The sequence below is a fragment of the Helianthus annuus genome, chromosome 16 (assembly GCF_002127325.2).
Source record: "Helianthus annuus cultivar XRQ/B chromosome 16, HanXRQr2.0-SUNRISE, whole genome shotgun sequence".
NCBI lineage: Eukaryota > Viridiplantae > Streptophyta > Magnoliopsida > Asterales > Asteraceae > Helianthus > Helianthus annuus.
Genome location: NC_035448.2, coordinates 142,960,744 through 142,975,118, shown reverse-complemented (window position 1 = coordinate 142,975,118; position 14,375 = coordinate 142,960,744). Strand labels below are relative to the sequence as shown.

Sequence of the window (14,375 nt, the reverse complement as noted above, 5' to 3'; positions counted from 1 at the left end):
CCCAAACATACCTCAAAACATACCAAGATTTAAAGATATTTTGGGGTGTATACGTGAGAAGTTTTTCGCCGCAATGGGTCGTGGCGAATATCGAATGCTCGACTCTTTTTCGGGAAAATGGGGTGCTATGAGGACGAAGGTTACCAATTTCAACAACATATAAACTAATCTCGTCAACAGTAGTCGAAGAAAAAGTGGTTCGAGCGACGTCGACGTCATGACCCAAGCCCACAACGACTATAGATTGTACCATGGGCATGTTTTTACGTTGGTAACAACATGGGAGCTTCTTCGCAAATCTCCCAAGTGGCATCTTGTACCATCGTTCGACCCAACCCGCCTAGGTCTAAACGGTCCAAATCGACATCCACCACCGAACCATCAGGGTCCGATGCTCGCATAATAATTAATCTAAACGGCGATGTTGACGAATTTGAAGAACCAGAAGAGCTGCCTCGACCAACTGGTAGGGATAAAAGTAAGGCAGCGGCACGAGGGAAGTCTTCTTCAACGCCATCAGATGGCCCGTCAAAGTTGAGCGACTTCGAGGCAAGTCTCAACAAAATAATCTCCATTAGGAAAAAAGATCAACAAATGAGAATGGAGAAATAAATCCAAAAAGACATGGATTTTCTCGTGAGAGATTTGTCAAAGCTAGCGGAGGACCGAGTCATTTTGGAGGCTCGTAAGGCACAAATTCGGGCGAAATATATGTAGTTTTTTTTCTAGTAACTTGTGTTTTTTTAATGACTTTGTAATGTTTTTATTTTTTTAATGAAATGAAGTTTTTTTTAATTTTCTAGTTATTAAAATTGCCATTTATATAAAAAAATAAATATATAAATAAAAAAATAATGAGGTAATGATAACGGGGGCTCCATCCCATACCCTGCAAGTTAAAAGGGAACGTAATAAAGCTCACTGGCTGACGTGGATCCTACGTGTCGTTTACGTGTCCTGATAAACCCTTAGGAGCAGTGGCGGATCCAGGATTTTTTTCCAAGGGGTTCACTTTTTTAAGTGTTTCAATTTCATGTCCAAACATAAAAAAATACGGGTTGGTTCGACGATTCTGGTCGGGTAAGGTTCATCACATAATAAAAAATACGATACAATAATGACAACACGTAATTTAAATAAGATGGTCTTTACGAATAACGAAAACATACCTACAGTTGTTCCTTACGAGGTTCAAACCTATCGTTCTAAATTTCGTCTCCACAAGGTACTTGTCCAATGAGATGCATCTTTATCAATATAAATTATATTTCGTAGCATAACTCATTTCAAACTAAAAGACGTACAAGAAAATTGACTTCAAACTGAACGTCATTTGGATATTCAATTCTGGCGATATTGAAAGCCAATAATAATATCAATCATTTGCAAATATCAGTGTAATATATTTATATGTGCCCATAAAGATAAACCTAACCGATTAAATCTTAAAATCAACAAATTAAAACTTAAAATCAGAGGACGGTGTGTGTTTGCGTTTGGGGCTGTAAAGTATAAAGGCACAAGACCCTTTCATCAGCTTGTGGTGTAATTAATGAGATGTTTTTAAGCTTCATAGCTGGAGGTTGTTATAGATCTTCCAATTCGTCTTCTGATGATATGATTTTGGTGAAATTGGGGGAATTGTTAGGGTTTGGTTCGATCGGAGAGCTCTTCTGTGCAAAGGTTTTTTATCTATACTTTAATTTTTTATTTTTTTTACAGAAATAGTCCCTCAATTAAAGTTTTTTACACAATAGCCCTTGAGAATGTGAAATGAAAACAATACCCTCATGTGCAAGGCACATGACCAGATTTAACCAAAAAATCTAACTGGGTTTGGCCTAAAGGACATAACGTGCAGGATTTTGAAACGTTAAGGACAAAACTGTAAATTTTTGCGCTAATGGACAGCGCATGCAATTTGGTGTAAACATAAAGGACAAAACTTGTAATTTACTCTTAAAATAACATAGTAAAACATGAATACAAATTTGGCAATTTTATTTGAAAATATCATTATCATTATTAATTTATATAAAAAGCTTCATAAAAATCTATTTTGGTATTGTTTAATTCAAAAATATTATTAACATTAAAAATTATATAAAGAGATATTTAAAGTAATGACATATTTTGTGGCAAGGTTTAGCAGAACTTTATAACAAAATAACAAAACCTTTTTTTGGTATGGTTTAATTCAAATATGATAAGTTTATTAACATTTATAATAAAATACATGAATATCAAGACAAGTAGATAACTTAAAAAATACATGTTCAAATAGTGAAATATTTCAAAAATTGGTATTCATTCCTTAAAGTGATATTTATTCTTTAATATATTAGACAAAAAAAATTATGTTTTATTATTTTAAAAGTCAAACTCGGCGTGGGTTGACCAACAAGATCCGATTATGACCGAGGGTGACCACATTTATTCGATTCCGAGTAATTAGGCGGACTTGAAGGAAATCGCCTCGACAACGTACCTTGTAGCGATTACTCGGTGAGTACTCGGCCTCGTAGACCTTGTTTTACAAATTTGAAATTATGTGACAACGTTTACCTTTACGTTATTGTAATAACATAATGCGACGTGCTTATTTTTATCTATGTGGTGATAAATGTTTTATTCAAAGCGAACATGTCAAATATAATTTATTATTTTGTTCTTTATCATGACAAACTGAATTGATCTCATCCGAACAACAACGGGGCGAGTACCGCTTTTAACTCAGAATATAAAGAAAGATATTACGTTGCGAACAGAACTCCGTCTTTAACAAATTTTATGCCTAAAACACTACAAAAAAGGGCACCTTTAGCGGCGCCAGGAGTCGCCGCTATTGCCCTATTTTGTCGCCACTATTAACCTTTAGCGGCGACATGTGGCCGCTAAAGGGTCGCCGGTATAGCTGCGCCGCTATTGCCCAGTTTTGCGCCGCTATAGAAGTTGTCGTCGCTAATGCTCTTCCCGGAGAATTCGCAGGAAAGATCGCCTGAGATAGTTTTCCGGAGATTACATAACGTGTGGAATTAATAAATCGTTTATCAAAAACTTGTCGGAACTAATAAATTTAAAGATTACATTACTTTTCATTCAAATTCTCATCTCAAAAATGGATTCTTGAGCTTGTCGATATAACTATACATTAACTATACATTTTATATACAAATTCTATACAAAACATTACATAACTATACATTTTCTAAACAATAAAACCAAACTGGCCGGAACTTGAGCTTGATGATGGCGGTTCAACGATGGTTCAACGTAGGTTGACGGAGCTTCACGGTGGTGGTGGTGCAGCTTGATAATGGTGGTGATGGAGCTTGATAATGGTGGTGGAGCTTGATGATGACAGTTCAACGGTGGATGACGGAGCTTGACGGTGGTGGTGGTGCAGCCGGTCCAATGGTGGTGGTGGAGCTTGATGATGGCGGTCCAACCGTGGTGGGTGGAGCTTCAGGGTGGTGGTGGTAGCTTCATGGTGGTGGCGATCCGGTGGTCGTTGTAGCGGGTTATTGTTGTTGGTGAAGATAATGGAGTTTGGTGATTGTGTTTGTGTTTGTGGGTGATTGTGTTTCTTTAAGGGAGAGAAAGCTTGAATGAGCCCAAACCATTGGATCATCCTCTCATCAAGGGAAGAGATCAGCTCTTTTCAAGCTTCACACGGATTGACTTTTAGCGGAGACAGCTGTCGCCCCTAATGCCTATCCTCTTGTCGCCGCTAATGCCCTTTAACTCCCCAACCATTAGATCAGGATAAGGATCAACGGCTGGGGTTTGGTTTCAGACTCCGGGACGCGGATTGATCAATAGCGGTGACATTTTGCCTGTCGCCGCTAAAAGTGGTAGTTTCTTGTAGTGAAAACCGAAAAACAAAACCATTGGGTGTCAGCCCAATGGCCACCTGCCCGCATTCTAACCCGGAGGTGGCGGGTTCGAGTCCTATGGCTCGCTCCCAATGCCCCTACGGTAGCGGATTTACCCCCAGACTCAGGCTTGTAGGGTGGCGGTCTGCGAGGTGGTATCACCTCGGCAGTTGGGAGGACCGAAAAACGGATATAAGCACCGCTACCGAAATGTTTAGTGTTTTGGAAGGTATCGGTTTGTCTGTCATGGTAAAAAATAAAATAATTATCATTTACTTTTTCAATTTTTGAACTAAACTTGTATCACATGTAAACGACATTAGTTTAAAAAAATCATAATAATAATATCATAAATGTAATTAAAGTACAATAATAATAACAATAATAATAATTTTCGTCAAAATCACAAAGTAGTAAAAATATCCCACTTTTATATTCAAGGGTAAAAAAATATATATCTCCGATATCACATTTAAATATGTTCTAGAGTTATTATAAGTTTTGAAGTATATATTGTTTATAAGGCCGGAGGGTGTGGGAGCGCCACTCAGGCTAAGTCATCGTCTATTGCGCCCCTAGACGCTATACTTCCACACCGAGCAAATCGGGGGGGGGGGGAGGGGGGGGGGGGGGGGCGCTATAGTTGGGGCTCCATAGAGGTAACGAGCAGCAATCGCGTGGAACGAAGAGAATTAAATATTTGTTACAGTTGAACGGTAACATTTAAAAAAAATTGATTTCCTTTTTTATAAAGTAATCCTATAAATACCCAAGCTTCTTCACATTTTTTATACTATTCCTTTCACTTTCTCTACCTTTTTTAATACCTTTCTTTACACGTTTTTTTTATAAGTTTCTCTACAATGTTTCCCAACAACCTAAACCCATGGGACCCGAGCAATCCGTTGTGGCAAACTTTACAAAACAACGAGCAAGAGAACCAGTATCGGCGAGACCCGCGTATGGGTGAGCTTGGATATTATCTGATGCCACCAAGCACCCCAACTTCTCCTCATCCCACCACTCCACCGATGCCCGATTTTTACGGGTATTATTCTCATCCCCCATGTTTTCCCCCAAACATACCTCAAAACATACCAAGATTTAAAGATATTTTGGGGTGTATACGTGAGAAGTTTTTCGCCGCAATGGGTCGTGACGAATATTGAATGCTCGACTCTTTTTCGGGAAAATGGGGATGCTATGAGGACGAAGGTTACCAATTTCAACAACATATAAACTAATCTCGTCAACAGTAGTCGAAGAAAAAGTGGTTCGAGCGACGTCGACGTCATGACCCAAGCCCACAACGACTATAGATTGTACCATGGGCATGTTTTTACGTTGGTAACAACATGGGAGCTTCTTCGCAAATCTCCCAAGTGGCATCTTGTACCATCGTTCGACCCAACCCGCCTAGGTCTAAACGGTCAAAATCGACATCCACCACCGAACCATCAGGGTCCGACGCTCGTACAATAATTAATCTAAACGGCGATGTTGACGAATTTGAAGAACCAGAAGAGCTGCCTCGACCAACTGGTAGGGATAAAAGTAAGGCAGCGGCACGAGGGAAGTCTTCTTCAACGCCATCAGATGGCCCGTCAAAGTTGAGCGACTTCGAGGCAAGTCTCAACAAAATAATCTCCATTAGGAAAAAAAATCAACAAATGAGAATGGAAAAATAAATCCAAAAAGACATGGATTTTCTCGTGAGAGATTTGTCAAAGCTAGCGGAGGACCGAGTCATTTTGGAGGCTCGTAAGGCACAAATTCGGGCGAAATATATGTAGTTTTTTTTTCTAGTAACTTGTGTTTTTTTAATGACTTTGTAATGTTTTTATTTTTTTAATGAAATGATGTTTTTTTTTAATTTTCTAGTTTTTAAAATTGCCATTTATATAAAAAAAATAAATATATAAATAAAAAAATAATGAGGTAATGATAACGGGGGCTCCATCCCATACCCTGCAAGTTAAAAGGGAACGTAATAAAGCTCACTGGCTGACGTGGATCCTACGTGTCGTTTACGTGTCCTGATAAACCCTTAGGAGCAGTGGCGGATCCAGGATTTTTTTCCAAGGGGTTCACTTTTTTAAGTGTTTCTATTTCATGTCCAAACATAAAAAAATTCGGGTTGGTTCAATTCTGGTGATATTGAAAGCCAATAACTCATTTCAAACTAAAAGACGTACAAGAAAATTGACTTCAAACTGAACGTCATTTGGATATTCAATTCTGGCGATATTGAAAGCCAATAATAATATCAATCATTTGCAAATATCAGTGTAATATATTTATATGTGCCCATAAAGATAAACCTAACCGATTAAATCTTAAAATCAACAAATTAAAGCTTAAAATCAGAGGACGGTGTGTGTTTGCGTTTGGGGTTGTAAAGTATAAAGGCACAAGACCCTTTCATCAGCTTGTGGTGTAATTGATGAGATGTTTTTAAGCTTCATCGCTGGAGGTTGTTATAGATCTTCCAATTCGTCTTCTGAGGATATGATTTTGGTGAAATTGGGGGAATTGTTAGGGTTTGGTTCGATCGGAGAGCTCTTCTGTGCAAAGGTTTTTTATCTATACTTTAATTTTTTATTTTTTTACAGAAATAGTCCCTCAATTAAAGTTTTTTACACAATAGCCCTTGAGAATGTGAAATGAAAACAATACCTTCATGTGCAAGGCACAATGCTTACGAAGAAAAAAAAAAGGTCCTTTTCTATTTTTAGGAAGACCTGTTCAAAATCTGGACTTGGGAATGTTTACAAGTGTAAACCCGTACATACTTTCAAAATCTGGACTTGGGAATGTTTTGACAGTTTGTAGTGGAAACCCGTACAGACTTAGAAAATTTGACATATTCAATCTGTCTCCTCCGTACGCCACCTTTCACTTTCATGCATGTTCGTAAATAAATCCGATATATAGATAACTTTTATAAGCAGAGATTTTTATAAAATAAAATATACTAATTAGAAGCTAGCCATCGAAAACAAACATTAATCTTCATTGTTTGGAGAGTTTACACTATTTGAAACTATACCGATGTGTCCAATCTATATGTACCAAGTCCTCATGATTCTTAACACATAAATATCCTCTCGCCTTAATTTCTTCACAAGTGACGTAGATATATGTTCGATCTTTGTTATTAAAAGTCTTATCATTCATTATTCTCCATATACGCTATATAAAACTCATGGCAATGTAAGGTTAGCTCATTTGGTAGAGACTCTTGTCTCTTAGACCAGACGGAGTGGGCGTGGAAATACGGCGTTGTGGCCTCTGCACGCCGGGCCGACCGGCCCGCGAACGGCGTGGAGGGCGGCATTGTGTGTGGGGTGGCAACATCTCCACCGGCGTGGAGTGAAATGAGGTGATGAGGTGGCGTGGTTCAGTTGGTTTGGCTTATAGCAGTTGGGGTAACGGCTAAAGGAAAGATTTTCAATTCTAAAAAATTAATTAACTCACCTTATAGAAACCCAACCTATTCAACTAATTTTACCACATTCTCTTCTACCCAATTCTAAAAATATATAACATCTCTCTACATTTTATAAAAAAAATATGCATCCGCACAACCGCACCTTTGATCCTAGCAACCCCTATGATGTAGGCGAAATACAGAACGAGAAGGACTTGGCGAAAGAAACACCCACAAAGAAAAAGTTCTCAAGGTTTTCGAATGAAAAATAAATTTGAAAATCAAGAATGACTTGACGAAAGAAAAGCGATCGGATATGAAATTCCTGCCTATGAAAACAGATCACTTTGGAGACGAAGATAGAGAAATGTACGAGAAATTGATAGATGAAATCAAGGCAAAATATCGTAGTTAGTTTGGTTTTTTTTAGTTTCGATCTTTTTAAGTTTCGTTTTTTTAAATTATGTAATTTTTATTAATGTTATTTATTATATTAGTATTAGTGATTTTTTTTTTTTTGTAATAATATAACATTTTTATTCATACTTGCCAAGTTACATTAAAACAGAAGGTAGACGGGCAATAAAAAGTGGGGTTCCAGTATCGAATAACGTCACCTTTTCACACTTTGTCCCACTCCTCTCTTTTTTTGCACCACACTAGTTTTCTGACGTGTGCTGACGTGGCTGCCACATGTCGCATAACGCACACTTTTCATACCCTCTCACTCCGTATAGTCTTAGGGGGATGTCTTGGGTTCAATCCCAAGCAAGTAGTAGCTTAGGATTAATTTAGTGTAAACTAGGAGTGAGTAAGCATTGCCATTAAAAAAATCTCATGGTAATCGCCAACATATATAGACAAGGATATGATATTAGCGAGCTAATAAAAAGAATATCTACTCTACTTCTAAATTCTACATCATTGTCTAACGCATGACTCGAATCATCGACCTCATAGCGAGGAATGCCATTTTATACATTTTGGTACTACTAAAATAAAAGCCCTTTGTTGTTGACCATCTAGTATGAGTACCATATTGTTATATTTTTCAAAAAAAAAATCAAAAACCCAATTGCGTATTACAGAATGGGCATGACGTAAAACACAATTAAAAGTAGATAAAAAACACAATTAAGGACAACAGATAAAGTCATAATGGACAACAAACCAAAACATAATGACTATAAAGTATAACACAATGGCCATAACGTATAATACAATAAGTATCAAACTAAATAAAAACACAATTGATGACAACAGATAAAAAACATAATTGATGACAACAGATAAAAGACACAATGGAGGGGCAGGTGAAGACACAATGTACAACAAACTAAAACACAATGAACAAAAGATTAAAACACAATGGAAAATATATTAAAACACAATGGATAATAGATTAAACACCATGACTAGAACAAATAACACAATGTATAGAAAACCCAGATATAAAACTATCTTTATTATGTCATATATTGTGTTATAGGTTCTTATAAAATTACAATGGGTAGAACCCAAATTAACATTATGTTATAGGTTTTGATAATAACACAATGTATAATAACACAATGATAATAACCCAAATTAAAACGTAATGATTAAAACCCAGTTAAAAGACACAATGGCCAGAACCTTTAACACAATGCAAAAAAAAAAAAAAAAAAAAAAAAAAAAAAAAAAAAAACCCTAGTAAAAATGAAATTATTTATTTTATTTTTATATGACAATATGATAGTCAATAAAAAGACGCTCTTTATTATGGTGAATTTTTTTTTTAAATGTGGTATGAAAAAATTATGGACGTTTTAAATTGGCGGGGGAATTGTCATGTCTTGCACGTGAAGAGAGAAAATCCATAAATGAATGATTCCATTTATGCCCTTCCATTATTTTCTTTTCTTTAAAACTAATCTCAACCCTCCAAATATAAGATCAATGGAATAGAATCCTTCTTATTTATTTTATTTTTTAAGATCAATGGACTAGAATCCTTCTTATTTATTTTATCCTTTGTATTTGATCATAATCCACTAATTTACATCATCTTCAACCTTGATCTTTGTCTCAACCTTCATCTTCAGCTGAAGAACCATAATTGCATATGACAAGTAAATTATAGTGGTCCGGCAAAGGACAAAGTAATTACAAAGGCTCCAACGAATGACAAAGCGATTACAGAAGTTATGTTGAGATAAAGCGTTTACAGAAACTGTGTTAAGGAAAGGTTCGAATGGGGTTTTTTTGGTCGAGTGGATCACCAGCTTCGCAGGGAAGTCGAAATACAAAGCCACCTTAGACGCCCTAATATCCTAAGACTCTATGGCTACGTCTATGATTTTATAATCCAAACTATTTTTTTATCTGCTCTAATATTTCTTCTGGTTTTATTTTTCATGTATTGGACCTGTGGTGTGACTTGTTTTCTCATGGGCTTCTATAATCTCTTATGGGCCAAACATATTCTTTTGTTTTACTCCTGCTCAAGTTTATTCGGCCCATGTTTGTGTGTTCCTGCTTCCTCGTTATTATCATTCAAGAACTTCAATCTGTTATAGGTATCTTATATTTATGAGTTTTTGTTTTGAAATAAAAGTTTGGATTACCATTTCTAACATGGTATCAGAGCTAAGGCTCTAATATCCGTCTTAGTTCTTGATCGGTTCTTCGAGTTGAGGTTGTACTTGTCGGGTTTTGAGAAAATCGTATAAAAAGAAGCTGTTAGAGCATTCACATCCTAGCCACCAAAATCTATGAGAAGAGGTTTTCATATTATAAAAGGTATAAAAGGTGGTTGTGAGTGGAGGAGAGAATATGTTACTGTTCATATGTATATTTGAAGGGATACTGTTCACCCTCTATAATTTTTTAATATATTTTGAAAGTGGTTGTGAGTGGAAGTGAGAGAAAAGGTAATGGTGGATAGGATAAAAAAAATATTATTTAATTGAAATGAGAGAGAAAAAGATAATTGTTTTTAGTGTAATTATAGGGTAAAAAATGATAGATAATCTTTTTTAGTTGGGGCGATTTCAGTCCAAACTCCGAACTGGGTTTCTGCAATTGTATCTCTTGCGTAGGTTGACTAATTGGATGATAATAACTTGTCTCCTCATGGCTTAATAATAAATATATTTTTTTTACTCAATTCTAGTAATTTGTTGGAGACATATACAACCCATAAACAATCTTTATTTTTTTCAAAATTTAATAATAAAGGAATCTGATCTTTTCGAGGATAATCAATTTCATCATTTAGGATTTTTTTCTAAGAAAAAGAGAAAATTTTATTTTTAAGCAATCTATTTTTTTTCAATAATAAAACAATCCTTTCTAGTTTTGGTTCTATATATTTCGATTGGGACTGTGTAGTGTATTTGAATCACTTGTGTGGTTCATCTTTTTTGGCTGTTGGTGGTCGGCCGTAGATACAAGAATTATTTTAAACTCTAAATGAAGGTTGTGTGTGCTTGTGAAATTTTTTGGCTAATGGCTCAATTTACTTCTTTTCCTTCTTCAAAGTCCGGCCACTTTTATGAAAAGAGAAGAAAAATTAGTAGAGGTCCTAACGCAAATCTAAAATGCACACATTGCAACAAATTAGGACATACGGTGCATAGATGTTTTGAATTGGTGGAGTTTTCACAATGGGTTAACACCTCTATAAATAAAAATGATTCTCATTCGCCAACTAAAGTCCCTTCTCTTACTTCTCATCAAATTTCAAAGTTGCTTAAACTTTCAAACGAGAGATCAAGTGAAAAATCGCAAAATAATTCTATTGATTTGAACTTTTTTAGCAAAAATGTGTTTGGTTTCTCTAGTGGAATTCCTTCTATATTCTCTGGATGGGTTATAGACTCTGGTACAAACCAACACATGATTATATCTGATAAGCGCATGTTTAATCAAATTGATGTCTCTAAATTTAATTTAAAAGTAAAACATTGCAACATTAACAAAAAATGGATGTTTTAAACTGAGTGATAATGTTATCTTAAAAGATGTGTTTGTCATTCCTGAGTATCATGTAAACCTGCTTTCTGTGTATAAGCTAGCTCTATACAATAAACTATCAGTAACCTTTGATGAAAATTGAGCTCCAATTAGCCTTTCAATTTGATGATATTGTATGAATAAGTGCTACATTCAAGATTTACATAAAACAAAAACCCTTGTAAGTGGTAGTCAAATTGATGATCTGTATTTCTATGGTGATTAGGGATGAACATTTGGTACCGGGTTTCGGTACCGGTACCGAACCGGTATATTCGGTACCGGTACTCATTTCTCCATTTTTCGGTACCGGTACCGGTACTTACAGGTAAAACACCGGTAAATACCGATACCGATACCACTTTTCTCTGTTTTTTCGCTCATCCCTAGTGGTGATGCCTCTAAACCTATTAAGGTATATTTTAATAGTCATAATGTTGTTAATCTATGGCATTCTAGAATAAGGCATCCATCTGATCAGCTTTTAAAAGTTTTAAATTTGAAAACTCGTAGTGAACACCTTCCATGTGATGTTTGTCATAAGGCAAAACAGCATAGGGAACCTTTTCTTCTAAGTGAGCATAAGTCAACTCACGTATGAGAATTAGTTTATTTGGATGTATGGGGTTCGTATAGAATCTCAAGTATTGAAGGGTATAAATACTTTTTGTCTGTGGTGGATGATTTCTCAAGGATTGTTTGGATATATTGATCGGAGTGTCGCGCCCCGGTCAAAGATAATATTTATAATACCCGAACCACGTAGAGTTTGTGGTTTGCGATGGACGCAATTGATTTTAAAGGTTGTCACAAATTATGAAGCTTGCTAATTCGATTTAAATGTTTGTTTGAAAGAGATGTCGGATTGAACCGACAAGTTTGTTACTAATTACTTAAATATGAAAACTTAATCAAATGAGACTTTCACAAAAACTGATTGATGGATTAAAACAATAACTTGGAACTAGGTTCACACCCGGTTTAACAATTTTAGGACCTAGGGTTGCTACTCTTTTTTAACTTGGTTTAATTGACTTAGTTCATTAACGGTTTTAGAATCACAAGGCTTAGGTGCCAATTAGAATCATGATTGTGGATTAGATGACGATGATGATGATTTCAGATGAAGGTTGGGGTGTCCTTTGCTCCAAAGTGATGTTCAAAAACTCAAAATTGCGTAACTCCCTTTCAAATGACCCAAAATGGGGTTATATTTCGTTCAAACACGCAACACAACAAAATTCAGCGATCGGATGCAGAAGAGGGCGTTGCCAACAACCCACCATGGCGTCGGCGACGGCCTGCCTTTGGCTGGTTTCTCTCCGACAGCCTAAAGGATTGTCTATGGCCTTTTTTTCTCCTGACGACACATCTGAGGGATGTCGCCGACGGCCCAGGAAGGCGTTAGTGACGGCTTCTCCAATTCTTGTTTTCTGATTTCTCCATTTCGTATTCTTGGTTGATCCCGTTCGTTACCTAATGCTCCGTAAAGCCTCCGAATAGCTCCTTAAACTCCGTTAGCCCTGCAAAACACAATTCTAATCAAACGTAGGTTATTCAAAACCAAAGTTCACTTAAAAAAATAAGCTTAACTACGAATAATCATCGGCGTTCGACCATGCATCACATCCTCACACTTGTCTTTTGCTTGCCCTCAAGCAAATCTGTTTTCACATTCACGTGGGTCGAACAAAAGACACACTTCCTATTCTCAAAAATCAAGCTAAGGTCTAATGTCACATCCGGTTCATAATTTTCACACTTTTCAAAATTTTTAACAGTAAAGTGATTAACACATAACAATTGTTACCCAAGATTAACCCGCCTTTGAAACTAACACATCCCTCAAAATGTTCTCTCTACTCGGTTTAAAATTTAGCTAATTATGATGCATTAGCACTTTTCAAATGATCACTAAAACCGATTAGAAAACATACCCGCATATGCTTACAACTCAATCATTCTGCCTCCCTGAACACAAATACTAAGCACAAATCAAAAGGTCTTTAAGGGTTGTAATGGGGCTAGTTTAAGGTTGTGGAATAGAATATTTTAAAAGTGGCTAAGGTGATGAAAATTGGATATTTATTACATGAATAACTACACTAAACAAGACTAACTACGAACCATCAAGCTATGAGGCAAATTATTTCGCCTTTTATTCAACAAACTACCAACGCATATTTCTGTGTTTTTTCTCAACATTGTCTGCAATTTTTCATGATATTTTCTGAATTTTTGATTTTTTTTTTCAAATAAACCACAACTTTACAAAAAAGTAATCCTAAAATCAAATTTTCATCACACGAGTTGAAAATAAAAAGGTTTAATGGTCAAAGGCGAAATAGGTTGGTCAAACGAACAATTTAGGCTCAAAGTTGGCTACTAAGGGATAGATTTTGGGTAAGGATAGAATAAAGGAAAAAATACACGTTTTGTCCTTTATCTTAACACCATTTTGTAGGCGGTGTCCTTTTCAACGAATTTTGATAGGTTTTTTTCTTTACAAGGAATTTTGTTGCACGTCTTGTCCTTTAGCACTAACCTGGTTAGATTTTCTTGTTAAATCTGATCATGTGACTTGCATATGAGGGTATTTTTGTCATTTCACCTTAAAGTACTAAATATGTATAAAACTTAAATCTACGATCACCACCAGCAACCCTCCTACCACCCTCCTGCCACACCACAGTGACTGCCAACACTAGCCACCACAAAATTTGTAATTTACTCCAAAAATAAATTCAATCAACACAAACAAATCTAACCACATATTAACTTGTAAATATGAATAAACCATATTTAAACTACTTTAAATTAATTTGTACTAAAAATTCTGCAGGGAATCGATTCAAGTTGAAAGTACACAAACAAATCAAATCAAAATCTTATATCCAACATAACATGCTGATCTCAAAATCAAAATCAATTTGTAAATATGTACAGAACATACTAACTTAAACTTTTGTAATCAAGAATTAACATACTGAATCAAAATCCTTTTATCCAACAAAATCACGACGCACGATGCCGATCTCAGTCACGAAATCAAAGCGTCCATTTCCAGATCTGAA

At 35.9% G+C, this 14,375-nt stretch overlaps 1 protein-coding gene across 1 annotated transcript; it reads right to left on the bottom strand.

Annotated features, from left to right (window-relative positions):
• Positions 1-3,289: 3,289 nt before the first annotated feature.
• LOC110919729 lies at positions 3,290-3,631 on the bottom strand. The gene has a single exon (XM_022163988.1). It carries the CDS (start codon positions 3,629-3,631, stop codon positions 3,290-3,292), a length of 342 nt encoding a protein of 113 aa, XP_022019680.1.
• Between the last annotated feature and the right edge of the window lie 10,744 nt (positions 3,632-14,375).

Coding starts and splice junctions, on each gene's coding strand:
- LOC110919729 (XM_022163988.1), bottom strand. CDS start 3,631: ATGATCCAATGGTTTGGGCTCATTCAAGCTTTCTCTCCCTTAAAGAAA.